The 26,406-nt window shown below is 53.1% G+C and overlaps 12 protein-coding genes across 12 annotated transcripts; 5 read left to right on the forward strand and 7 right to left on the reverse strand.

Annotated features, from left to right (window-relative positions):
- Positions 1-1,070: 1,070 nt before the first annotated feature.
- On the reverse strand, positions 1,071-1,748 carry J4E87_010898 (uncharacterized protein; the record flags this gene model as incomplete). The annotated part of the gene is made up of 1 exon (XM_049382468.1): positions 1,071-1,748. The coding sequence occupies one exon, from the start codon at positions 1,746-1,748 to the stop codon at positions 1,071-1,073; it is 678 nt and encodes a 225-aa protein (XP_049227788.1).
- A 612-nt stretch (positions 1,749-2,360) lies between these two features.
- J4E87_010899 (uncharacterized protein) lies at positions 2,361-3,104 on the reverse strand (the record flags this gene model as incomplete). The annotated part of the gene is made up of 1 exon (XM_049382469.1): positions 2,361-3,104. The coding sequence occupies one exon, from the start codon at positions 3,102-3,104 to the stop codon at positions 2,361-2,363; it is 744 nt and encodes a 247-aa protein (XP_049227789.1).
- A 1,680-nt stretch (positions 3,105-4,784) lies between these two features.
- SDH2 (succinate dehydrogenase complex, subunit B) lies at positions 4,785-5,867 on the forward strand (the record flags this gene model as incomplete). The annotated part of the gene is made up of 4 exons (XM_049382470.1): positions 4,785-4,830; positions 4,889-5,287; positions 5,340-5,491; positions 5,544-5,867. The coding sequence occupies 4 exons, from the start codon at positions 4,785-4,787 to the stop codon at positions 5,865-5,867; spliced, it is 921 nt and encodes a 306-aa protein (XP_049227790.1).
- Positions 5,868-6,254: 387 nt separating this feature from the next.
- On the reverse strand, positions 6,255-7,451 carry J4E87_010901 (uncharacterized protein; the record flags this gene model as incomplete). The annotated part of the gene is made up of 1 exon (XM_049382471.1): positions 6,255-7,451. One exon carries the CDS (start codon positions 7,449-7,451, stop codon positions 6,255-6,257), a length of 1,197 nt encoding a protein of 398 aa, XP_049227791.1.
- Positions 7,452-13,022: 5,571 nt separating this feature from the next.
- ATG5 (autophagy protein 5) lies at positions 13,023-14,085 on the reverse strand (the record flags this gene model as incomplete). The annotated part of the gene is made up of 3 exons (XM_049382472.1): positions 13,023-13,216; positions 13,264-13,900; positions 13,966-14,085. 3 exons carry the CDS (start codon positions 14,083-14,085, stop codon positions 13,023-13,025), a joined length of 951 nt encoding a protein of 316 aa, XP_049227792.1.
- A 315-nt stretch (positions 14,086-14,400) lies between these two features.
- Positions 14,401-15,133, forward strand: J4E87_010903 (uncharacterized protein; the record flags this gene model as incomplete). The annotated part of the gene is made up of 2 exons (XM_049382473.1): positions 14,401-14,735; positions 14,782-15,133. The coding sequence occupies 2 exons, from the start codon at positions 14,401-14,403 to the stop codon at positions 15,131-15,133; spliced, it is 687 nt and encodes a 228-aa protein (XP_049227793.1).
- A 295-nt stretch (positions 15,134-15,428) lies between these two features.
- Positions 15,429-16,323, reverse strand: J4E87_010904 (uncharacterized protein; the record flags this gene model as incomplete). Its single annotated transcript, XM_049382474.1, has 3 exons — positions 15,429-15,950; positions 16,015-16,138; positions 16,199-16,323. The coding sequence occupies 3 exons, from the start codon at positions 16,321-16,323 to the stop codon at positions 15,429-15,431; spliced, it is 771 nt and encodes a 256-aa protein (XP_049227794.1).
- A 475-nt stretch (positions 16,324-16,798) lies between these two features.
- J4E87_010905 (uncharacterized protein) lies at positions 16,799-18,753 on the reverse strand (the record flags this gene model as incomplete). Its single annotated transcript, XM_049382475.1, has 3 exons — positions 16,799-18,340; positions 18,392-18,521; positions 18,584-18,753. 3 exons carry the CDS (start codon positions 18,751-18,753, stop codon positions 16,799-16,801), a joined length of 1,842 nt encoding a protein of 613 aa, XP_049227795.1.
- Positions 18,754-19,367: 614 nt separating this feature from the next.
- J4E87_010906 (uncharacterized protein) lies at positions 19,368-20,754 on the forward strand (the record flags this gene model as incomplete). Its single annotated transcript, XM_049382476.1, has 4 exons — positions 19,368-19,671; positions 19,719-19,842; positions 19,890-20,025; positions 20,077-20,754. 4 exons carry the CDS (start codon positions 19,368-19,370, stop codon positions 20,752-20,754), a joined length of 1,242 nt encoding a protein of 413 aa, XP_049227796.1.
- A 746-nt stretch (positions 20,755-21,500) lies between these two features.
- J4E87_010907 (uncharacterized protein) lies at positions 21,501-22,622 on the forward strand (the record flags this gene model as incomplete). Its single annotated transcript, XM_049382477.1, is given in 4 exon segments — positions 21,501-21,509; positions 21,528-21,976; positions 22,041-22,141; positions 22,195-22,622. The coding sequence occupies 4 exon segments, from the start codon at positions 21,501-21,503 to the stop codon at positions 22,620-22,622; spliced, it is 987 nt and encodes a 328-aa protein (XP_049227797.1).
- A 450-nt stretch (positions 22,623-23,072) lies between these two features.
- J4E87_010908 (uncharacterized protein) lies at positions 23,073-23,469 on the forward strand (the record flags this gene model as incomplete). The annotated part of the gene is made up of 2 exons (XM_049382478.1): positions 23,073-23,388; positions 23,444-23,469. 2 exons carry the CDS (start codon positions 23,073-23,075, stop codon positions 23,467-23,469), a joined length of 342 nt encoding a protein of 113 aa, XP_049227798.1.
- A 976-nt stretch (positions 23,470-24,445) lies between these two features.
- On the reverse strand, positions 24,446-26,398 carry J4E87_010909 (uncharacterized protein; the record flags this gene model as incomplete). Its single annotated transcript, XM_049382479.1, has 5 exons — positions 24,446-24,826; positions 24,883-25,279; positions 25,330-25,551; positions 25,604-26,050; positions 26,214-26,398. The coding sequence occupies 5 exons, from the start codon at positions 26,396-26,398 to the stop codon at positions 24,446-24,448; spliced, it is 1,632 nt and encodes a 543-aa protein (XP_049227799.1).
- Between the last annotated feature and the right edge of the window lie 8 nt (positions 26,399-26,406).

Here is a 26,406-nt window from a genome sequence, read left to right on the forward strand (position 1 = left end):
CACTGAGGGTCTGGGATCTACGTGATGCGACGCGGTATAATGAAGCGCGCGATTGCCGTTCTTCGGAGGATATGAATCAACTTATGCGACACCAGCGCGCTCTGGTGAAGAGTGTTGATGACGTTGCTGAAGAGCCCGCAATGCGAGGGTTCCGGTCACAGGGACAAGGGCATGCCAAGTTGCGGAGCGCATGACCCTGCTATCACGGCAAGTAGCGGGCGGACGAGCAAAACGAGTCCGGAACATGCCAACACTGCAATCTACACTTGTTGATAAACTGCCTTGTTGGGAAGTGTGGGCATGAAACGGACTTCCGGTGAAGATACGGCGATCGTCTCCCTTCGTTTCACGTCTGGCGTGGGTGCGAGTAACTTTTGGGTAACGAGGGATTAGAGGTGAAGAGTAGGTACTGGTAGACATGTCACGCGCGCGACTTACAGGCGGCACTGACAAGTCTACATGACAGCTTGGACAGGTGTATAAAAAGACGTCAAAGCGGAGAAGCGCGGTATAGACGGTGGACAGTGTTGTAAGGTGATTACAGAATTAATTGACTCGCTCTGGGGCTCTATGGTCCCAGCAATGATGCGCATGGATCATCGAAATAGATTATAATAATACATATCCGCCCAAAAAAACGAAACGCTCCAAGAATGTAAAACTCCTTTCCTCCAAGCTGATTTCGCCCTGTGCATGTAGTACCCCAGCATGCGCCGATGAGAGGATGCTACCTGTCTGACTCCTGTTGCCCGACACGTCTTGTGACTGACCGGTGCGTGTTGGCCCTTCTTATCTTACGACTTCGCGGTTTGTCGGATTTCTGGTTGACCAGGAACATCGCTGAGCTCTGGAATCGCCCGCGAGTCGTCGATCAGGTTGTGGTGGCGATGCGCATCCCAGATGCGATTGTCCGACATGTTTGATGGACATGACATACCGCCTGACGGGTTGAAAGCACGGGTATGATGCAGGACGGCAGCGGACCCTGCAGGTGACAAAGGGTACCGTGGAACCTGGGGACCAGACCATTGCCCCGGGTCCACGACATCTTGTATTACCAGATGCGTCCATCATTCCATCCTGCCCTCTTGCACATAAACGTTGTGAGGTCCCGCACCGCAGTGCAACGCGCCGCTCGCCAGCTGCGTAAACTTCGGCTCAATAACATCGACAAGACAATGTTCGACAAAGTACCGCGCCGCGAGTTCATTCGCTGCCAGCATGCTCGGGCAAGTCCCTACGACCTTTGTATCCTCGCCCAGATCGCGGTTCTTGCTGCTGACTACCACATGATACGCTGACCGGCCGTCATGCGCCCGCGGAATCAGCTTCTGCGAATACAGGGCATCGCGCAGGGCGAGCGGGTATGTGCTGATGTCGCCGGGGACGATGGCGGGTTCGGGGCGGCGATGGACGAGCTGCGGTGCGGCGGCCTGGAGGGGAGGGGGCTGCGACGCCTGAGAATAGGGATGAGGCTGTGGGTATGCCTGAGGAGTTGGCGGCGCTGGGCCGCTGACTACCGACGAGGTAGGAGCCAGCCGCGGTTGCTGCTGCTGATGCCGGAGCAGGAAGTCGCGATGCTCGTCGAGTTGTTTCCGCAGGGCGTCGCTCGTGGTCTGGAAGATGCGCTCCTGGACGCCTGGCCCGAGGTTGCGCGAATAGTGTCGCAGGTCGGCGCTGCAGTCGAGCTGCAAAAGGCTGTGTTGGCGATCGAAGCCATGCGAACGTGCTGGTGCTGTTGCTGTCATTTTCAGAGGGGCGGTTTGCGCGACTGGACACGGTTATAGTAGATGGTGATGAAAATCTAATATGATGTGCATGACGCGGATATTCGCAAATCTTGGAAAGGCCCGGAGCCATTCCCTCCCGTATTCGCGTCTCCACGTGATCTGGCGTGGCAGTATCACGACGCGAGGTGTGTCTCATTGCTTTTGGGCTATTGTATCGAAAATTATTTTTGTTATACGTGTTGGTGCGTAGCTGTGCTACAGTACATCTGGGGCTTCTGCGCCAGAGCCATTCCTTGTACATGGGTCGTTACATGACGTCGTGAGATCGGTGGGCGTGAACATGAAAAGAAACTGACGATGCTGCCGGGATACTCCTCCAACAAGATCGCGCCGAAACTCCATCAGTGCCCACCGTGAAATGCCATGATAACAAAAAGGAATCAACCCACTATTAATTCTCGTTAGAGAAACACCATACAAACATACCCCTGATCGTCATGTAAACATCGCCTAGGCGAAACCATCAACAGACCTTACGCGACTGTTATTGTCGTTACTAGGCGGCCGGAACTCCGAGTGTGGGACAATAATCCCACTCCACGAAGCTAAAGTCGACGCAGTTGACAAGTCTCAGAATCCGCCGCCGAATGCCTCGTTGGCCTCTTGCTGGAGGGCGTCGTAGTACTCGCAGAGGTCAGGGAAGGCCACTATGGTCTGCTTGACCGGGAAAGGAATGTCGCAGACGATCTTCTCCCAGTCCTTGGGACGGTTGCGCACGACGCGGATGAGCTCTTCCATGCAGTTCAAAGACATGCTACACATCTTATGAGCCCATCCCATGTCCACGGAACCGTTGAGATGCTCTAGATCTTGTGTAGCGGGGTTGATCAAGATAGACCAAACGAAGTTCTCGTGAGTGGGATACGGCTCTACGGGCGATGTAGCAGGCGTTCCTCCGTAGGCTGCACCCATTTGGAAGAACCGCTCCCAGACCTGGTCGAAGAGGCTTGCGAAGGGGCTTGCTGGGACCCTGCTGCGAGAGTTTCCTGAGTCATACTGACCTTGACGGAAAGCCATCTCCTGTACAGCCAGATACTCGGGAATGTCGGTCATTGTGCGTGGAAATGCTGGCGCAGGGTTGACCATGGTGGATGGATGACGCTTGGAGTTCCTGAACGATGCGTGACCAGATGAACGCCAGTTATCGGACCTCTGGCCTGTGTGAGAGATGCCACGTTGTGAAACAGAGTTCTTGGGGTGGTTGATCTTAGCCGACGCCATCTTCTGGGTGTAGTCACCGTACTGCTGAGTACCCTGCGGGAAAGTGAACGATGGGGACGCAAGAGAAGGCGGCATGTTTCCGTTGACTGTCATAGGATGAGCTCGCTGAGGAGTTGTCGGCTTCGTGTATGTTAGCCACAGTCCCTCGACATGCTAGGGTGAAGCGAAACCCACAAGCTGCTGCTTTGCGTGTGGCATCTGGCTGTTGACTGGTCCTCGAGAAGCATCCATAGGGCGGCTCATGGCATTGTTGTAGCTGAGCTGCGACGATGATCCTCCAGAAGCGGAGTGTGAATCAGTGGACGCGCTTCCATTGGATCCGTCTTCTGCCACAGTAGGCAAGGACTGCTCGTCCCTCTCGAAGCGCGGACGGAGTGGACTGCCATAGCCACCAGTCGGGCTACCGCCTATGAACCTACCCTTGGTGGGCGTAAGTGCCTCGAGGACTGTCAACAACAAGATTCCACAGAAGATGCAAGAGCAGACGAAAGAGAAGACGACTTACATGAGGTGATGAGAGAGACATGACTTCTACAATCCTAGCAACAATGATGCGATAAGAGCGCTATAGCGGGTGCGGATGGTGCGGAATTGGGGGGGCGACGCGACCGTGTGAGCGTGGTGCGGTGGCGGAGGGAAGAGGGTGGACGCGGCGACGAAAGGCCTCGCCAAGCTGGCAGCTTGAGCAAACAGGCTTCTAAGAGATTCAGTCGCGATAAGGTGAAAGTGAGAGCTCAAAGTGGGGCCCCGAACCCCAGATTCTCGTCGTGCCTTCTGCTTTGGTGCTCCGCGTGGTGAAGGTGAGTCCACGTCCGGAAGAGGAAAGAGCGAAAACATGACACTGGCTTGCCCTCAAACCAGAGATTCGTTCCAAAGTTCCATTGAAAGCTGGTAAAACACGAATTTTTTCTGGGGCATATCGAGAACTGTTGGTTTTATTATAGAAAACCACGACGTAGTGTGGAACCATAAGGACGAGAGTGCGCACATACGACCTCAGCATTATAAACATGAACAGAAAGTGCAATGCGTTTCAGACTGAAATTGTGTAGGGCTTGGAACAGTGGGATTTCGACCTTGCAAGGCAGAGTAATCCCGGAGATTTGCGCGGTGATTGAGACAGAGCGACAAATGGAGACTGGACTGCTGGAGGGTTTTGGTAGAACGGGAGAGAAGCGTTCTTGAGATTTGAGTGGAAGCACAGTACGTGCAAAGAGAATCAAACCCTCAAGGATGTGGAACATCGGCTATTCCTGAGTGAGTCGGCGTTGCAAGAAAATTCTACCTCATCAAGGCCGATCGGCTATATGGCATATACCTCTAACGTCGGCGTGATATGAGTACAGCAAGCCACTACGATATTACCGACCTTACAGTTACTATGAATACCAACACTGGCTATGCGCAATTGATCACACGAGCACAAAGAAATTGCTTGTAGCCGAAATCTTCGTGTGCTGGGACCTTGCTGAGCTTTGCAATCTATCGAAATACGACTTCTTCAAAGACCTGCGTTCTGGAAAGAACCACACTGGGCGAACGATCTTTATGTGCGAGATGACTGTCACAAGTCTTGACGTTTTCGACGATGATGTAGTGGCGTCGAAGGGCCGAAGAAGCCGGAATCGTCCGACGAGCATGCGCGACCAATCACGGATTGGCAGTTGTCATAACCGAGGAAGCTTGAGTGGCGCCCTGGCGCTACAACTTCGATGATAGCAACACTTTGATCTTTAAGCCCCAGCCCGCACTCTCCACACCACACCACACACAATGGCCTCCACACGCGCTTTCACCCGTCTGGCTACCCGGAGAATTGGTACGTACACCGTCCAGTGTCACCGCGACAGCTGAGCACTGCTAACGCTCATCGACAGCCGTACGGCCGGCAGTTTTCTCCCGCGGCTTCGCCTCCGTAAACGACGTTCACGCCCGCGAGCCCATCTCCAAGACCGCCGAAAAGATTGTACCCAATGCGTCGCGATCGCCCATCCCAGAGAGCAAGACATCGACGATTGAGGACCCCGAGGCCAGCGCAGATGCGAAGACCAAGACCTTCCACATCTACCGATGGAACCCAGATGAGCCGACCTCCAAGCCCAAGATGCAGTCGTACACGCTCGACCTGAACAAGACCGGACCCATGATGCTGGATGCGCTCATCAGGATCAAGAACGAGGTGGACCCCACCCTGACGTTCAGGCGGAGTTGTCGCGAGGGTATTTGCGGAAGTTGTGCCATGAACATTGACGGAGTCAACACCCTGGCATGTCTCTGTATGTGTAATCGCAACGTATGAAGGAATTGGAAGGCTAACGATGTTGACAGGCCGTATTCCCACCGACACAACCAAGGAATCTCGCATCTACCCGCTCCCCCACATGTACGTTGTCAAGGACCTCGTACCGGACATGACGCTCTTCTACAAGCAATACCGATCGGTCAAGCCATACCTGCAGCGCGACACCGCCGCACCAGACGTACGTACACCCTTGGAAGTCGGCCAATAGACATCTGCTAACAATGTCCCAGGGTCGTGAGTTCCGTCAATCCAAGGAAGACCGCAAGAAGCTCGACGGACTCTACGAATGCATTCTGTGCGCTTGCTGCTCGACTTCGTGCCCGTCTTACTGGTGGAACCAGGAGGAGTACCTCGGCCCCGCTGTTCTTCTCCAGTCCTACCGATGGATCGCCGACTCGCGAGACGAGAAGAAGGCCGAGCGCCAGGACGCCCTCAACAACAGCATGAGCTTGTACCGATGCCACACCATTCTCAACTGCTCAAGGACGTGCCCCAAGGGACTTAACCCTGCGCTAGCCATTGCCGAGATCAAGAAGAGCATGGCTTTCACATAGAGTGTATTTGGATAGTTGTGGAAGGGGGAGAGCCATCGCATCTTGTTTGCTGGATGAACCTGCGATTTTGCGCAGAAGTTGATACTTCTTTGAGCCTGATTTGTACTTTTTGAGATGTATATGCAAACAAATTCAAGCAATTACTTCACCATTCTATACCTGCGACGTATACGAAGAGGGCTGTTTCTCTGAGCTTGCTCTTCATGCAAATTGAATGTCTCCTAACTATGCTACCGCATGTGTAGATTGTTAGAGAATATATATTTTAAATTACGTTTTGTACAGTGCCATGAGGAAAACCCGGTAACCTTATCCTTCGCAAACTAGTCCGTCATACTTTTCGCATCATGCTCGATGTCATTATTATCCAACACCCTCATATACTGGTCAATCAGAGTCATTCCCTTCCGAGTCATGTTCCCAGGGGTTCTTCTTGGGAGCAGGATCAATCTCATACATCATCCACCCACTGAGCGACTGCAGCGAATCCAGCTTCTTCTCCTCCTCCCCAGCATCGGAGTCATTGCTGCTAGTAATCTCGATACCCAGCGATCCAGCGACCATCTTCGTCTTGTACTCGGTACCATTGTCGTTCACCAACACAGGTACAGAAGCAAAGCCCGACGGGATATCATCGGTATCCACCCGATGGTACGAAACTCCGTCCAATTCCAACAGCTGTTTATCGGATTCATCGACGTTCCAATCCTGCGTTCCTGTCTTCAGGTTATACATGCACTTGCCCTTGTCGTCCCAGAAGCAGAATGCCGTTAGCCAGCCTCCCAGGTATGACGGTCCGCTGCCCCCGCCAGAGCGATGGGCGATCTTCTGCCAGAAGTCGCGGGAGGCAACGGCCTGCTCCGGATCGAACGTTGCGATGAAATTGCGCAGGACAGGGCGAAGTAGATCGGCGAATATACTCGCTTCAGGACCCAATTCGACGAGTTTCTCCAGCCTGGCGAGGATGTCTTCGTAGTCTTCGCGTTCGCCCAGTAGAGTGACGGAGGGAATGCCACACATGATGCTCATTTTGTACGAGAAATATGCCTGCATCGTACCCATCATGAGTACTGCAGCTGTTGTGCGGTCGCTGACTGTGGTCGTGCTGAATGCAGGCATGATCCAATCGCGCAGATCGGGGTCCTTGACATTCTCCTGTATGAGTCCTGTCATCCGTCGAGCCAAGGCACCGATGTCCACGGAGTGAATGCTGCCCACGTCTTTGACCTCAAGCTCTTTCTGTCCTTGGTGCGAGACGAAATGATCGCGTAGGGCTTCCGCATTGGCGTTGATGTAGAAGTTCAGCTGTGAGAGAATTGCGAACCAGACGTCTTCCGGGCGGATGGTGAGATGATGGTGGTAGCTATATGCATCGAAAGCTGCGTGGACGAAGCCATTGTTGGAGCCGACGATGCAAGACTTCTGGAGTTCATCAGCGGAGACCGAACTCCGGATTAGCCATTTGCAGGCCTGGGAGTCTCGTTCACTGGTGCGTGCGAGGAGCTTTTCTGGGGTGTCGACGTTGTAGGTTCGGCTGCGTGAGCTTTTGGAGTCGTGGTCTGCGACTGTGAGGGTGGTTGGCATGGTTGCTGGAGTATGCGGTTGATGATTTTGACTTTTGACTTTTGAGATTATTTGAGGATGAGAAAGATGTGTGGTCTTTCATGTAGCTACGTTCGACTTTAATATGCATGCCGTGTGAGCTTCAGGCTGCTGCTGCCTAGGTATGCCTAGATCAGCCGATGTTTGTGGATTGGTGCCTTCCAACATCTCGATGCGCAGACGCGCAGTTGCTCAACGCTTCGCGGGGTAATCGCGTCCCTGATCTTCAACACCTCACTTTACTGCGACAGAGACCTATCTGGCACATTGACATCCAATAAAGTTGTCATATCGAATTGCGATACAGTTACGGGACCATCATTGGGTCCGCCGGCAGCGTGACAACTTGCTTGAAGAAGTGACGAGACGACGCCGTCCTTGAGGTGGCTTCTGGCGGCCAATGATCTCGACTGAGAACCAGCGACTGCGCATATGCGCTTTCCCCGCCACAATATGACTGACAGCGTGCGAAAAGCAGGACATCAGGCTGCAGTCTGGTCAGCATAGCCAAGCATGTGGCGTCGGTGTAGGTGAACTTTAACGACGCGGCCGATTCAACGTCTACTTCCACCACTGCTGTGTCTATTCCAGCTGAAACTGACCTTGGCATTTCAAGACCCTCATATTTCCTCACTGTCTGCTACAGTCTTGGTCCTAGCCCGTGAGCATCATGGAGTCTGATGCCGGTTCATCGGTTCTTTCAGGCGCGACCATCCGACACACGTCGTTGCCTGGACACCATACGGATGTCGCATCGGACTCCTTGTACCATACGCTTCCTACCCCACTATCTTTCCGCCTGTTCGAGATCATTACTGTGTTTCCGTACCTCAGTTGCAAGATGAGATCGGTTTCGCTCACCGATCATACGCCATACCATGCGCTCAGTTACTGTTGGGGGTCCCCAGATCGGAGTATTACTTTACGATGCAACGGGTTTAGGCTGAAAATATCGTCGAATCTGGCAAAAGGACTGAAGAGATTGCATGCATATGCAGTGGAAGCGAGTTTGACGTCGTTCTGGGTAGATCAAATTTGTATCAACCAAGAAGACGATGCCGAGCGTGCCCAGCAAGTCCGTATGATGCGATCCATATATCAACGAAGTACGCATACCATCATCTGGCTACCGCTCAAGAACGGTAAGTGTTATATTTCAGGGCCACAGAATATACCAGAAAATCTCCAGACGCCCAGTCCCTATGACATGATCAATATACCAAACTCATGATATCGCCTACTGACGGATTGAAGAGGTTGCTAAGGCTGCGAAAAGCCTGCTAACTCAAATCAATCACTGTCCCCACGCAAACCGCCATACGCTACCGCCAGTGGACGACAGAATATGGAGTGCTTTAGCCCAACTGCTGGAATCACCCTGGTTCGAGCGTTGCTGGATCTTGCAGGAGATAGCAGTGTCTAGTAGATGCCCCGAGATGCTTTGCGGTAGCCAGCGGGTGTCCTGGTCACATTTCCAGGAGGCCATAGTTTGGCTGAACACATCTGGCATGAATCATCGTACGGAACGTACGGAACTTGTTAATAACATCCAAGAAGTTATCGGTAAACACTACTGGGGCGGCACAGGGCTGGCATATACCTTATCTCACCTGCACGTCCTGCTACGCTTAACAAGCTCATTCCGCTCTACCGACCCAAGAGATAAAGTCTTTGCGCTGCTCGGAGTCAGTAGCGCAGGCCGAGATCTGGATAATTGGCCTCAAGAATTAGAACCCGACTACACGAGGCCGGTGCAGGATGTGTACGCAGCTGCTGCGAAGTACTGTATCCAGCAAACCCACAGCCTGAGTGTTTTATCGCAGCTCACTCCTGCGAAGATGGCAAGCGCTACTTCATCGGGCCTACATTTCCCTTCCTGGGTACCAAGATGGGATCTTGCGGATTCCACACGCCGCATCAGTGCATTTCGATTGCACTGGGATCCCGATGGCTCGCGCAATCTTTCCGAAATACTCAACAGAGCTTCCAGACGTACTCGGCTTACGATGGATCAAGATGCCCCATTGAACGTCCTGCGCGTTCTTGGAACACATGTTGATACCGTCAACGTTTGTCTCCCTACGGTAAGGCTAGACGACACGAAGTTTCACGCGGGAGTACCAGAGCGACATCGAGACTACTTGTCCAATCTTATTCTCCAACTTTACGAGTCTTGTAAGACACAAGCTGTACACACCTCGGATTCTTTTGACAGGACGTTTTTCCGTGTGACAACCGCAGGATTGACTCCTGAACACGGGGACGTTCAATACGAACCGCTGAGAGCCTTCAAAATTGTCATCGAGTTTTCGCAAGAACGGGTGCCTGATCGCGATGATCGACACCAACAGCATACGACCGAGACATGTAGCGTCGGGACTATCGCGGCCGTTGAGGACCATCGCCCAAATCGCTATATCATGTCACTTGAACGTCTAATGAACAGACGTCTATTCATAACCTCATCGGGTCATCTCGGTCTTGGACCAGCAAGCATGATGTCCGGGGATACAGTCGCAATCTTGTTCGGCGGAAACGTTCCATATATACTAAGGCCTCTCGCAAACAATCAATGGCATTTCGTTGGCGAGTGCTACTTGGACGGGTACATGGATGGCGAAGCAATGGAGGGACGGGATTCATCGAAAGATGAGTGGTTCGAGATGGTGTGAACGACAATCCGGCGGCAATAGTAGAGACAAGTCTACCCTTGAGATTGGCAGTGTGGGTGACGACGACTACCTGAGACGACCCTGACAAACCACCATTACCTAAATAAACCCTTGTTGAACAGAATGTACACAAACTATCAACAGCCATTGCTAGCCACTGTGCAGCCTATCCTCCACAACCGAAACAGCATCGTCCTGCAAAAAAGCGACAATTGTGGTGGAACCATTCTTCCATAGTCAACACCCGCTTCGAAGAAGCTATGCTGCGTCAGTCGAGGACGAGAGAGGATGAGGAAGATGTGGGATGTGGTGATCGAAGAAAGAAGCAAGCGATCGGGTCCGGCTTGTGCTAGCCTGTTGTGCTATAAAGCATGCAGCAAGACTGAACTTGGGTTCGCAGATGCTTTAGCGAGGGGAGCTAGAAGAATCAAGGCGGTGATGAAGCTGTTTCCAACGCCCTGCATGGTCGAAGCATGATGAAGGAACGAGGGTTTCTTCGCATGCCGATGAGACGCGCAAGTGTAGTTTGATCGATGCCAGATTTGTTGTTAGACGCGCTGTCGACGCTATTAGTGCAGCTCCGAGCCATCTCCTACGTTAGCAATTCGATCCAATTCAAAGTAATACAACGCGACAGCTTCTCAATGGGTATTTGACTTGTTCATTATTACCACGAAGCCCTCTCAAAGAGGCATTCGCACCACAGTGCCTCCCCAGCAGGGTCAGCCCATGTTATCCTATACGCGAATATTCAAACACATTATACACAAGCTCTTTGCCCGGTCCACATAACAGCTCTTATGACTTTCGTATCGGGGGTCATGTCTTGTCCGCCTTGAAATCGTACTGCTCGGCTTCGCTCCAACTTCGAATCAAAGGGGGTATCTTATGCCATGCCTTTGCCAGCTTGCCTCTGTGGTGGGTGTTAGAATGCTGTATGGGGGAAAGAATTGGGTGGCTGGGGTGGTTGGGAAAACGTACCTTCTTGTTGATGAACATGGCAATGACGAGGATGGCGACGAGGAAAACAATGACGAAGACGACAATGACACCGGGCTCACGCTGGGCCCAGTTCTTGTCGCGCTTGGCGAGCTGGTGGAGAGCGTACTCGGCGCGAGCGGCGATGGGCATGCTGATGGCGGCCATTGTGTTTGTTTGTGGGTTTCTGGGGTGGAGATGTTAGAAAGGTTGTTCGTACGAGCAGCTGTGAAGACCTGGAAGGATTCCCGGAGCTGGAGAAGCACAGGCCAGGCGCATTGGGCGCGTGCGATTTACTCGCAAGAGAGGTCTCGAGCGTAACGATCTTCGGCCAAGGCTTGTCGCGAGACTGGTCCCGATGGCGGTGATGCGATGCGATGCGACACGACGCGACGGGATGCGACGACGTGACGCGAACTCTCCCCGGCAGCTCCAGAACAAGGCGGCATTGAGCTTACATTTACGAATTGAATCGGTCCACTGTTTGAATATCGAGCTGAAGGGAGCTTTGTTTTGGCTGTTGATGGCAACGGAAGCTGGTCAGCGCGATCGGATCAAACCCACGGAAACGGTCGCTAGGCAGAGGGACTCGGCGATGTTTAATTGAAAGGCGCAGGTCGACAGCGATGCAGCATCAAAGAGTGAGAACGAAAAAGCTCTTAATAGCAAGAGGGTGAATGTCCGCTTTTAAATGCGCCGGCTCGCCGAAAATTTCTGCACAGTTGATGAGGCATTTTGTTTGGCCCCGGGTCCTAGCGGGTTGTCCGGGAGGCTCCAAGCTTGCAAGGGTGGGTGCAGCGTCGCTTCGGCCGGGGAATGGGCGCGGGCCTGGAGGGAGGGAGTAGGGAGCGGTACTTACGTCTGAGGCTCGTCCGAGTGGGTAATGGATAGTGGGCGCTGGGGGATGTTGGAGACTCGGGGCGAGGAGCAGCGTGAAGAGTAGATGAAGGTTGGGTCGGGCCTAGCAACCACCCGCGAGGGTTGAGGGAGCTAGGAGGGAGCTACCCAGTGCAGCCAATGGCGCGACATGCCATCATTTCGTCGTAGATGAGCCGACGATCGCAGCCTCACGTCGGAGATACTCACGTTCGGATGTGTAGTCACTATCTGCTAGTTGCCTGTCATGAGAAGAGCCGCTTTAGAGCTTCACCGGTCGTTGATACCAAGCCATCCACCGTAGCACTCCCAGCACTCCCCATGAACCTCTCGCTCGCGCCTCCACACAGTTGCCCAGGTGCGTCTGGCGCTGCAAGCCGCTGACGCTACTCGTCGGCTCCACTCAGCCAGCACCCCTGCCACCTCTTAACCGTTCTTGTGCCGCAGGAGCAGCAACGATGTCATCGCCCATTGCTTATCGTCCATGACTGATGGAGGCGGCGCGAACCCACCAGCACCCTCGGATATCTCGCCAGGGCCGTTTGACACCAGCCGAACCGTGGGCAGCATCAACCGGGCAACAGCAGGCCTAGCGCACCGGAGCCAAAAACAACGCACGTCAATAATGCCTCATTTCCAGACGCTGGCTTCGCGTCGACAGGGCGACGCGCTACGCCGATAGCGCCCAGGCAGACTGGAGACGCGTGGGGTGGCCTTGGTAGCTCGATGCCGGGATCCTCACTAAGCTTCTGCTGTGCCTGTGCCCCCGCATCTTGGCGAAGCATGGCACACGAGCCCTACACGGCCTTTGAAACGCTGCAGAGCATCACCGTGTCACAGGCACTATCAGCAGAAGCAAGTCTCGCGAGCTGCACGCGGGCCTTGGAACGTCTGAGTTGTGCTGCCGCGTCCGCTATCGCGACGCTGCCCGTACTGCCAATATTGTTGCTATCCGGGATCGTGGAATAGCGTCGCCACATGACTCGGCTCCCATGTGACCGCCGTCGCTGTTGGCATAAATCCTTATTCAGCCCATCATAACCACCGCAATGTGCAGCCAGCCATCGAGATATGCCGTCGCGCGCACCAGCTCCTCCACACTCGCGCTCAGCGGCAGCACCGCTCCGTGCAACACGGCCTGCGCCAGCAGCGGACTGCGTCTGCTCGGAAATAGTGTCGGCAATATCGCGTTCAGTGCTGTCCCGATGGTCTGTGGTTGCCCTGTCTGCCGTCAGCGCCTTCCACACCTACACCGCAATTACACCTACTAGACGACAGGTTCGGCGTCACCAGCCTCTGCACGACTCTCAAACTCCCGGGTGCCGTCTCTTCTTGCACCCCTTCCGACGACGCGTGTGGGAGATAGAGCCGCACTGGTAGATGTCTCAGGTTGACTCCTTGCGGGTTCAGCAGCTTCTGGTTGATAGGGTTGTACACCGCAAAGTCGTGGTTCTTCACTCCGCTCCAGAGCTGCGTGCTGTCTTCTTTGCTTAGAAACATGACTGTCTTTCCTGTTCCTGTCCTGAGGTAGTCGGCCTCCTTCACGCTGTGGATGAACAGATCATGCATGTGCTTGTCGTCATTGTCGAGCTGAACCAGCTGCTCGGACGGGAAGTCGGAGAAGTGTACCGTGAGTCGCCATGGTAAATGTTGACGCTCTTCCTCTGTACTCTCGATCTTGTGCGCTTGCTCAGCCTCTGTATCCGTGTCTGAGGGATACGCCGGCTCAGCGCCAGAGTAGAGGTCGTAGAGAAGACCTAGTGGATAATGCCATTTCAGCGGCACGTCTTCGTAGGATAGCCATGCGTCTTTGGGCGTGACATCCGGGTAGATAAGGCTGCGTGCGAAGAAGGCATGCAGTTTGTGTATGAGCAGCCCGAGATACGATATGCGTGGAAATTGTATCTACCTCTAGTCAGCCATAGCTCATCCGATGTATCATCGCCAGACTATGTCGACACTGCACGTACTAAGTAAGGATCCGACTCGTCGTACGTCCTACAGTCGCCCTTGTGCAGGCGTATCTCGAGTGGAATGCTCCCGTTCCAAGTGCTCTGGCGCAATCTACTCGCAACGTCTCTCTCAGCCATGGGCGCGAAGCATCCGAGATGGCAGATTCGCCAGCCGCCGTTCTGGTAGCCTAGGCGCAGCTGAGCTGATGGATAGTGGGGTAGGTCGCTGCGTAGGCAAGGCGGAAAGGCGCGTTGATGGCGGGGTATGCAGGGGAGCTTGGGCCTGACGTGCAGGAAACCCTGGGTCTTTTCGCTCGTGCGTGCGTCTCTGCGACAACCCCAGACCGACTGTCGTAGGAAGATGGGCGCTGGTCGTGTCTTCTTCTCCACCCACAACGCATGTATGACGTGACGCCGTAGATGGGTGACTTACTTACGCACGACAGCTGGACCATGGATGTGGCTCTTAGCCGCAAACGCTCGCGCCTGACTGTTGACGAGGACGAGGACGAGGTCCAGCGGAGGAGGGAGCCCTCGCCTGCGCTGCCGCCATTGGGCGATGCGCTGAAGAGGTCGAAGACGCAGTGCGAGCTGGAAGAGCTAGATGTTATTAGTCCGGAGGAGGCATGGAGCGTGGATGTGGATGCGATACTGGGTAGCAGTACGCTCGCGACTCCTGTAGGCAGTATGCTGGAAGCGCATAACAACTGGGCAAGGTATAAGAGGCAGGCGTCAATAATTGTTTTGTGTGTGCAGGGGAACGTTCAGGTCCATTACGACCTGCTTTGGTAAGATCATCCTGGACCATTTCAAACTACTACTAACAACCCACAGCTCCGCTCTACCAGACCTCTACGCGCTCTCGCCCACCCTTCAGCCCTTCGTCCTCTGCCACGACCCCTCGACACATAGACTCTCCTCTTCCGCGCCCTTCTCGCTACCCTTAATACAAGCCGCGACTCCATCGAACAACCACTTCGTCCGCTTGGGCTTACTACATCCCCTCGGTGGAGGCAAGTTTCCATTAGATGCACTCGTTGTGCTGGATAAGAAGGGTAGACGGAGGCTAGTGCTGCCATTTGGTTGGGGTGCTGGTAAGCATGCGGATACACCTGCGGGGCGGAGCATACAGCTACGGTTGATGGCATTGCTGAGGAGTTGTGTTGCGATGTTAGAACAGGAATAAATAACGATATTATGAGTATGCTGATTGCATACGCCTACCGTGAGAGGACTCTGGGAATGGTGATGAATAGCGTGGTGGTCTTCAAGAGGTTTTATTACATGTGCTGTACCACATGAACGCCATACGCCTGCTATCAATCGGGGTATCATCGCGAAACAGACTACCTGTGAACGCCTACGTCTGGAGAGGCTCCGCTAGTAGCGGACTTGTGAAGCAAGAGAGAATAGCGAGGAATTGCAAAGACAATACCAACGCTCACCCATACAGACCCGTAAGCCGCCGCAACATGACTTATCTAACCAGGGAATCGCCGGCGGTACGCAGCAGGATCCTCCCTTTTGACCACCTCAACGTAAGCCTTGACGCCCCTCCTTACTTTGTTCAGCCAATACGGCAGATATCCTTCGGTAGTAAGGAACAGATCACTGTACACTTTGCTTCCACATAAGTCATCTTCGTAGAGAACAATGTGAGTGGCGAGCGTGCACATGACCTTGTGAAATGGCAGTGCCGACCGTGTCTTCTTGCAAAAAGCTGGAGTGAACAGCCCGTGGTTCTCTACCAAGCTCCTGAGCTGTTCAGGCGTCAGGCCATCTTCGCTGAGGGCAGCGCTCATGAACTTGAAGGCGAAGTGTTGGACGGCGTTCATACCCATGGCGACTGCACAGAAGTACACTTGCAGGTGGAAGTCGGTCGCAGTGGTGCCGTCGGGAAGGTCGTTGGGGATGTCGTACTGTGGGTCGAAGATGGCCTCAGCCACGGTATTGACGACCATAGGGCTGTAGTCCTTGGTAGGCGCTTCTTGGATATTTTCCGTCTGAAACTGCGTCAGTACAATGTTTGCAAAGTAGCTGAAATGCGGAATGTACTCGGAGACTTACATTGTGCTCGACCCATTCAGACGCCGCAATTGCCAACTCCAGGTTTGTAGCAAAGCTAGCCAGCCTGTCAGAAGACGGGAGAGACAGGTCGCGCGGCATATTACGGCGGAGCTCCTCACGTGCTCTACAAAGGGAGTAAGTATCAATCAAAACACAGGTCTCGGGCGGTTGGCTCGTAGCTTACCTCTTGAAGAGTTCTTCGTCAGATGGCTCCATGTCTTCATACGACAGATCTCCGAACATAAGATCCACCAAGGTAATGTCGGCCCCACTATTACCCAAAGTGTGCTCGTCGGGGTTGCTGGCCATCGCGCTAGATATCGTGGTCGGTAGAGCGACTGCTTCCTGTGGTTCTGAGGGCGGGTCGCTGAAAGCTGTCTGGTGCGGGCGAGTTCAGTTGGTGCAGGTAGTTGTCGGATTGGCTGCGAGATGGAGAAGTTGAACGACTACCGATAATGACTATCACGGTGTTATGACTGCCTCACTAGCGCCTCACATGACTTAATAACAATGGTGCTGCACATTCACTCCGAAGATTCTAATCTACCGGGCCTAGTCGTGCTGTCCTTCGGCGTATCATCACCGATTGTACTGAAAATGGATGCCTGCGCCAGGAGTATCTCAGCTAGCAGCACAGTCACAAAACAAGAGGTATAACGAGCGTTGACTGATACATCCTCGTTGTATTTATCTTCACCTAAGCACGTATGAACTACAAAAGTCTACATAGATTCATGGGCTGACACCCCATCGTCTACAAACGTCCTTGTCGTTGCCACGCCCCCTATACCTCCATGCGATCTTCGGTCTTGACGCCATCGTCTCCATCCCCAGACACGTCAGTCATGCTGGTATCTTCCTTCTTCTTCTGACCACCAGTCTCATCTGATGTGCTACGGGTAGCGACAGTGGGTGCGAGGACGGGAACCTGGGGAACCTGGTTGATGGTGTTGCCCTCGTCGAAGCTGAACTCGACACGTGGGACTTCTAGCTCCATGGGGTCGCCCTTGCCGTCGTCAGATGAACTGATGAGGGGAATGAAGGTAGATTCGTCGACGTTGTCATCCACGGGGATGTTGTTCGACGACGACGACGGATCGAGTCCCTGACGAGTAGCAGTGAAGCCCGTGATGGTAGTGTCATCATCATCCCCGCCAAGAACGTTCTCACTAGCATCTTGACGGTCGACGTTGGTCTGGTCCGTAGTCGGCTGATGACCTCCTTGCTTGCGCGCAGTTCGCGGAGCAACGGGACTAGGACCTTGTGGACTATGAGAGGCGAACGGGGGATTGAAGTCGGCGAAGAGATCCGGTCCATCGACATCATCAGAGCCATCGGCCTCACCGCGGAACGTCTGGCTCTGTCGAAGGCTTGAGCTTGGACGAGGGGTACGCAGGAGACCTGATGCCGGCTTCATGGGAACCGAGGCTGCCTTCTCACCTTGAGACGCCTTGGATCCGCCCATAGACTGCCAAGACCTGTCCAGCTCAGATGGTGTGGGTGTAGGCGGCAGTGCTTTGTTGGTACGAGTGGCCGAGCTTCCATGGTCACGACGACGGGGGGTAGGCGAATCGCTGTGGTCCTCGACAGTAGGTTGGTAGATATTGCTCGAACCAGGGCGCTGGAGAAGGCGACCGCCGATGTTTCCACGCTGTTCTTGTCCTGTACCGACACTACGCATTTTGGGGGTTCTCGCATCAAGCGAAGGATCAGTCGACAGTCGCCTCTTGCTCGATAGCTGTTGGTCGGTGGCGCCGATGTTGACCATGCGCTCTGGGATGTTATGTTCGAGCTTGTACTTGTCCAGGTCTCGCTCGGCCGCCCCCTCGTATTTCGCATAGCCAGATGTTCCGAGGAACTCAAGGTACTTGGTGCCACCTTCTTCTTGGAGCCACACAGAACGCTGCATCGCTCCACAAGTCGCGACCGCGTAAAGGAGCTCTTTGCTGGTGTTCTCTGACGGGTCGAACAGCTTGTACTTCTCCATCATGTTGACGAACTGGTCGGCCGTCGGTAGATCCTTGAGGAGAGAGGTCTTGAAGTTTCTCGCAGCCTCGGCTAGGAGTCCCGAAATCTCCATCTTCTTCGCGCAATGATACACCTGGAGGTGAAGTTCTGTTGGCGTCTCGTCTATCCGCACCGTGAGGTTGTCGTCTTCGATACCAGGCCGAGCTTTCTTCATGTATGTCAACCTATACTCGCCTAGCTGCTGGGCTTTGTCGAGATAGTATTCGCCGTAGAGGATGTGTTGAACCATCAGATCAACGACGATGAACTTGTGGTCATGCATAGTGACAACGGAGTCGGTTTTTTGCGGATCTTGGATCTGATGAATTGTCAGTCTAGGCTCCTAAGGCAGCGGAAAGCTGGAACTTACCTGCATCCTGAACTTCTTCGAAAGGACTCCGGCTGATTCCGTGGGTAGAGTACAAGTAGCGGTCTCGTCTCCCAGCTTGGCAACAAGCGTCACGGTACTGAGTGGGCTCGTCACGAATTCGCGGCGCCACCTGCTTTTGTCAGTGATATACTCGTGCAGATGACATACGCTTGACAGTACATGTCGCGACACTCATGAGGCATCGGGGAGGCCTTCGAAGCCGGCAGGTGTCCAAAATGGATATCCACCAACTCCATGTCCGCGCCGGGATCGCTGTTTGTCAACGCCATTGCCCGAGGCTCGACGCGCTGAGGCTCTGCAACACGTCCGCTGTCGCTCTGACTGATTTGTTGGTTGTCCATGTCGGTTCTTGAGTCTACCGAAGATGTGCAGAGGCTGGGTCGTCTGGACGCGTAGGCGGCAGGAAGTGAAGGGGCAGAGTGGAAAGACAACGAGCGCCGCGACTAGCGCTAGTAGCAGGGCGGTCACCTGCGACTTATTAAGCGGGGGTGGAGTTTGTGGAGTTATGAGTGGTTTGGGTCTTTCACTGTTTGCGTGTTTGCAGTGCATGAGCGGCAATGTCTATGCCTGAGATCTTGTTAGCCTGTATACAAAGCCATCAATTCAGAGATATCCCAACCCCTCTACTCTGAATTAGCTTCTCCCATGAGATGGACCCCCAAGTGGTAGAAGTATACGTGTGTCCTTGACTACGCTATGCCATAGTGTTGATTGGGTCAATGTAAGTATTTTTTGCGTCCACACCAAAGCCGAGAGTTCGGTTCTTTGCTCGATCATTCTTTTTTTGCTTTTGTTTTGTCTTCTAGTGAGAGTGAAAGGGCAAACGTGAGTCCTTTGCGGCCTGCTAAAGTGGGGCTTGCCCATCCGTTGCTAACGCTGCTTTGATGTCCTTCTACTAGGGCTCACACACCAAGACCTCGATAATATTCCTCAAGAGCAGCGCTCAATCGTGGCTATGACGAATCAATCTCCGAAACCAGACAGCAAAGGCGAGAGCTCGGAATTGGATCCTGCGACAACACTAGTCAATGATGCATCGACACCCATTGCACCTTCAGGCTTGAATGCACAGCCAGAGCACGAGAGCCGCGAGGCTGTCAAACGCGACAATAGTGCGGACCAGGGTGGTTTGGAGACAGAGCCGCGTGCTCAAGAAGCGCATCCGCGTACGACAAGCCCAACACCGTCCGCCAGAGATGTAGCTCGTGCTGCGACACACAACCCGGACGAACGTGACGGTGAAGAAGCTGTACGAACAGGTGAGTTACTCGACACCCTTTATGAAGCATGGAGGTTGACTTAACAGACGACGGAGCTCGCGCCCATACAAACGCAGTTACGATATCGTTGGCGACTCTGAAGACCCTCCTGGGCCATATCTTCGAGGGCAAGAGTGTCAGACTACCACAGCCGCAACTAGTTTGTGCTCAGTGAGTATTGATTGTATTTCACTCTTACGTGCGCTGATAAATCGCAGTCGTGGCCAAATGGCCCTTAGCAAGCGACTCGGTTGTGACTTCACACTCGTCGTAGATAAAGTTGCATTCGACGTGAATTCGGGTTTCCTCATTGCAGGCTCGGAAGTGCTAGAAGGATATGCTTTTCCTAGCAATGTAAGTACAAGGCTAGTTCAAATGGACAGAACTCGTACTCACGGCTTTTAGGGTACACTTAATACTCTTACTAGGGAGTGCGAGTTCAACGCACAAGTACACAGTCCTACGATGGTCGACCGCCTCGTCGAATTCATATACACTGGAACCTACAAACTGGACAAGGGCGGACGAGCGACGATGCTACACCATGCGACAAAGTTACCCATCGGCAAGACCAAGGCGAGCTATCCCATGAAATTGGAGGCTGCGGCGGAATTCCATCTGGAGATGTACAAAATGGGCAGAGACCTCCGATATCATTCTTTGGTAGCCGTCGCGCATAGCAAGATGGCAGAGGATATGTTGTGGAAGAGCACCGTCGACGTGGGAATTGCGAAAAGCCTCGTAAACTGGATATACGGCTCAGCTCAGAGGCTGCACGATACAGCTGAAGAGACGAACGATACGCTCGGGGACGACAACCTGAAGGAATTGGTCGTAGCGTGTATCCTGCGGCACGTTCATCAGAAGCTCTGGGATGAGGAGGAGGTAGAAGGGTTCAAGTACCATGTCCAGGCATACCCTGCTTTGGAGGTAGATTGGGACGTTGCCGAAGAGGAGTACAAGGAGCTGCTGAGGAAGCGACCCGAAGCTAAGAGAGGGGCGAAGAGGGCGAGACGCGAACAGCAACATCAGCAGGAGGTTGCGAGTATGCTTCAGCTCTTAGAAGGTCCTACTCTTTTGTAGACGAGGTACTATCGAAGACTGCGATCTTCCGTATCGTCTTACAGTTCCGATATTTCCGGTTGAGGAAGCCACGAGGTGAGCATCCGTGTATGGTAGTGGCGGCAGTCGAAAGATATGATGCAGGGCTAATTACAGGGCATTCGATCTGTACCGTAGCATAGCTGTAAAAGAGTGCCCCAAGCGCCATGTTGCTAAGATCGAACGCGTGATGCGTGGTTACAGGAAGTGTGAAGGCACGTCTCCGTGAGGGTGGCTGGCGACTAGCGTGTTTCCCCCCACCCTGTCGCGATGACATTGGCTGGCGGGTCGTCGAACGTTCCATCACCTCTCCCCTGAACATGCGGATCTCGACAACGTTCATCAGCTTAAATGCGAATTGACAACGATTGCTTCCTCCTGTGATTTGAAGTTCCGAAAACTACGCGTGCAGATGCCATTTTTTCCGCTGCAACAAGCCTTGGCATACTTCTCATTGCATGAAGACGCGTCTCTCCATCGAATCTTTGCGCTTCCATCTAGTGATGATACAGTCGCAACCGCCTTAGGCCCAACTCATGGTCGGTTAGTTATGTGATGACATTACTTTTGCTGGCGGCTTGACTTCGGCATCAGTAAGGGTAGTGCTTCCATGGCTGAGATGCCCCTGTTCCAAGGTTGTGCCTGCCGGCCCGTGCATCTTATTTGCACAGGATCTCATCTCCTACCAAACCCTCTCTCCCACCGATCGTCGATACACACATTTCACCATGCCGCCGGTTCGCACAGAGAAGAAGAATAGTGTTGCGAAAGCTGCTCCTTCCCGCGGTCTCGCAGCCTTCGGCTTTACACCTGCCCCGAAAGAGGAGGTCGTAGCCGCAGCGGCCCGGGTAAAGCCTTCAGTTGTATCACAACCCGCTGCCGTCCAAGTAACGCAGGTAGTGCAAGAAGAGCAGAAAGCGCAGGAAACGCAAGAAGCGTCGAAGTCAGAATCTCGTCTCCCCACGCCTCCAGTCGTATCACGACCCGCTGAAGACCAAGAAGCTCAAGTAGTGCAAGAAGCGCAAGAGACTCCAGAAGTGCAAGAGGCGGCGAAACCAAAACCTCGCCTTCCGAAGCCTGTTGTCAAAGGAGTAAAACGAGCCTCCTTTGAAGACTCCAGACATCACTGGGATGGGATGTACCACAAAATCATTGGAACATCGACACGAAGGATCATCTTTGGAAGAGCGTTCAAACTGGCAGAGTAAGTCTTACTCCTACTTCATCTTTGGAGGGCACATAATACAATACTGATCTGTTTGCCTCAGTAATCACATTGAAGACATCCTCTTCATGGGTCCTAAAGTCTGCGACACGCTGACAGAAATCTATTTCGAATACTTGGATACTGATTACGACGCTCACAATGGTACGGCTCGATGGCTATGCAATCTTAATAGAACTGTTTCTGACTGATGACAGCCTGCCTCGTGACAGACGAGGGTATCAAACGCCTTGCTAGAGGCTGCAGAAACTTGAAGAAGATATCCCTACCCGGGGGTAGCGGTTCCAGCATGGGTGACGAAGGTCTGATTCACCTTCTTACCTTCTGTCGTGATATTACACATCTGGAATTCTCCGGGCGTGGTGTTACCGAAGCCGCTTTCCAACAAATGGCCGCTAACTCAGATCTGGCGCCGAACTTGAAGAAACTACGCCTGGATGACCAGTCTTCGAACAAAAACTACATGCGTGGCATGCGAGAGTTTGGAAGGTCGCGACCGACGCTACCAATCGAGCTGGTTCATCGTTCGCATTACAAGAAGTATGATTCGTGGTACATGTCGACTAGTCATACAACATACATCAATGGTAGAAAGGTGTCTACTAGTATCCCTGTCGACACATGAGCTATACCTAAGCGGGTCAGGCCATAGGTACTTTCTTTATCAACATATATCTTTCTTTGGCTGGACAGTATCTTGGGCTTATTGAGCACAACTAGCAGGATGTCACGAACTGTCAGATTTACAGCGCCGCGCTAGCCAACGACAGAACTACAGGAAGGATTGGTGGCTTACAAGCGTCAAGAGAGGGCGTTCGCCATGTGCCTGCCACATAGCTTAAACCTGTTTATATACACTAAAGCAACCAATAGCAACTGGTGTCGAGATATCGGGGGGTTGGTACAGCTGGGTTGAGTTTCAGCCGTTGGAAAAAGCAATGCCCCAATGTAAGACACAGCAGAGACCCACCTACAGGTACCCGCTATAAAATCTGGGTCATCTGAACATCATTCTTTTGTTATTGACTTTTCGATCTCTGTTTTCTCCTTCGAAGTTGTTACAATTTCCGCGGTTATGCCACCAATTCGCACACAAGACACAAACATGACATCAGAGGGCAGCTTCGCACGACTGGGCTTTCCAGTCGTCTCGCGAGACGAAGCTCTAGCATCAGCCATGAGTGTAGTGGTAGCTGCGCAAACAAGGGCACCTCCGCGCCAGAAGCGCGTTCGTCGCGCGAAGACGCATTCGCATCCAGCACCGATCAGTCGTACAGTATCGACTCCTCCAATCACACCGCCAACCCCGTCAGCTATACCCGAAGAGGGCGAGAACGAGGACGCTGGCTCAGCTGCTGATATCGGTGACCCCGATATCGAGCAGGATCTGGGTGGTTGTACATGCGGGTGCCTATGCGTCGCCGACACCTTGACTGATCCGTCCAGATGGCGAAAACCAGCTCATCTTTTGACTGGGGAAGACGTTGTCATGGAACCCGATTGCCATGAGGGATTTGAATGGGACAACCTAATTTGCGAGCGATGCCCTGCGGGTCGTCAGTTGGACGTAGGCTCGTAAGTCGAATTGATGTGTTTCGCTCGGGAGACCGCTCGCTAACGCCTAGAAGCATGAACGATGAGGCTATGCTAGCGGTCGATATGAATGGGAGAGTAAAGCATATTTACTCTCGCGACCCGTAAGTCATTCCCGCCTCTTTTTGAGAGGCAGCCATGATTGTGGGTGGAAATTAATGGTTTTAGAATGAATCTCCCCACGGCTAGTTGGACGGAAAACATGGGAATCCACAAAGTAAAAAGCTTGATCCATCTCATCCATCATTGTCCTGGGTTGCAGTCCGCTCATTTGCAACACTGCCGCAACCGGGACGTCGCGCTAGCACTTATGTCGTCATGCCCAGCGCTCCTCAGTATCCGACTATCCAAGTTTATCGACTACAATGATGCAGTCGAACTGTGGGCTCTCGCTGAGCACCCAGAGTGGGCCCCAGATTTGCGAGAACTAAGTCTTGAGTGGACTGGATTTGCTCCCTTTCATCACGTGCGGTGTCACATGCCGATGGAATGGGAACGTGTTGCACGCCCATTAACAGCACTTGCGAATGCAAGACCGAATCTCATTTTCAGCATAACTGAGAAAGAAAAGGTAGTCTGGGCTAGGGTCCCAAGCTGGATCCAGTTGGACTGGTATCAAAGACGAAGGAGCACTACGGACACTACGGTTTACGACACTACACATATTGAGGAGGTTACGGAGTGTATTTCGCATTGGGTCTAAGCTTCGCAAGCGGCATGGACTTGCCTTTTCGAAACGAACTGATTCAATGATCCCATACACTATTATCGGAAGTTAGTCCTGTGACGTACAGATTGGAAGCATCGAACAAATTACTTGCTTCAAACTCGTCCGCTCTTCTCCATTTTCTCAACCTACGCATTCTCTCGATGAACCTTCTGATCTTTCTCCCCCAGCGGCCCCTCTACACCTGGATGAACACTCTTCCTCCTCTTCTCATCTCTCTGCTGCCGACTTTGATCGAGGCTTTGCGCAAACTTCGAATTGGCTCTGATCTGCGGACCTTTCCAGTACACGATGTAGATGGGCAGGGTGACCAGGAAAGCAAGGCAGGCTAGAATAGTGGAAGCGTATTGCAACGGTCGACCAGGAATGTTTGAGTAAAGCGGTGTTGAGTATAGAGAAGCGATACCGGCGAGGGCATCACGAGCGAGATCGTTGCCACCGGTTGCGGAAGAAGCGTATGGGCCGTATGCAGCGGTTTGGTAGTCGATTGAAGACTGGTAGATCGCATACTGGGAAGTATTAGCCACTGAACACTGGGCACCACATGAAAGGCTCCAAAACTTACGTTCGCCATGCCAACCATTGCCGAGAAGATCATCGGCGCGATCCAAGGAATGCCATAGTCTGGGCCAAGTGACGTCCAGGCAAACCCAAACAAGCCGATAGTCTCCAGCGGAGCGAGGAACAGTAACCACCAAAGTCGGGCTTCCGGTTCGACTGATCCTGGATTCTGTCGTCGTTTCTTCCGGAAACTGATAATCGACGGCATGTATGAAGCGTAAGCCAGGAAGTAGCTGATCAAGATGGGTAGGAAGGCTAGACCAGCGCCAACGACGCCAAAGCCCCATTGTTCGTAGACGGGACCGAAAGACTCCAAGAATGTGAAGATCAGGGCGTCGCTGAAACCACTGAGGAGGGAGAGCCATAGGACGATTGGTTCGGTAAAGAACATGTAGAAAGGTCTATCTTATTATTAGCATCGAAGCCATCAAGTCTTGAAGCCGTTACATACCTCCAGAAGATAGTGCCGACCTCTTTGAAGCTCATCTTATGACCACCTCGAATCTCATTTGGGCCATAGATATTCGGGTCTTCACCTGTCTTACGTCGTCTCTTCGCCTCACGGTCCAATAGGATTGTCGAGCGAGTCTCGGGGTTGCAGACAAAGTGAACCAGCTGGACGAAGCCTCCGATGATGAGCTGGACCCAGAATATCCACTCGACCGACTTGTACCTAGAGAGCTAAGTCAATAATTGCTAGCGAAACTTGCCAATGATGTTCTTACCTCTCTACGAACGCTCCGATGATCGCACCAACAACGGACCCGCCTACAGATGATAGCACTAGGAATGCGACAGCAAACTCTTGTTCATCCGGCTCCCACATGTCGGCGAGTACACCAAGCGTGACCGAGCCGCCAGCCGTTGATAAGCCTCCAAGCGTCCGGACCACCACATATGTCGCATAGTTCTTCGACAAAGCAGCTGGTATTTGCCAGAGGTTGACAAGGAACAGACTGAGTTGCTGGATCGGCCATCGTCCATACTCTTCTGACCAGGGAGCCCAAAGTTCGCAACCAATACCATATGCGATAAGAAAAGCTGCCTGGGGGACGCGAGCTGCCTGTTCGCTAACGCCATGGTGTTCGGATACTGCGCTAACAGCATGCGAGTACATGGACGCATTCGTGTTGATGCTGATTTGGATGAAGAAGACGACGATCAGGATCTGCCTATCGTGGAATCATTGTCAGCGCCGTACATTGAACATCGCAACATGGAGAGAGTGATTGCGAGGAGGTTGTAAGCCCATGGTAGGCTCTCGACATGCGCCGCCACAATGGTCGGGTCTCACGGCAAAGCGGCATCCAGACAAGAGACATAAGCTCAACTCACCATTTGCGCCAAGTTGGGAACGAGTAACCAAGCTTGTCCCAAGCATCACTGTCTTGTAGCTCGACTTTGTCGCCCGTAATGATTCGGTCCGTCTTCTCTTGCTCAAGTTCTGTGCCTTCGCCATAGTTGGGGTCGCGCTCTGTATCAGGCACAGCTGTCGGTTTGCCATCGTCTACGGTAGCCATATCGAAGT

Source organism: Alternaria ethzedia (genome assembly GCF_023757985.1).
Source record: "Alternaria ethzedia strain BMP 0044 chromosome Unknown scaffold_59, whole genome shotgun sequence".
NCBI lineage: Eukaryota > Fungi > Ascomycota > Dothideomycetes > Pleosporales > Pleosporaceae > Alternaria > Alternaria ethzedia.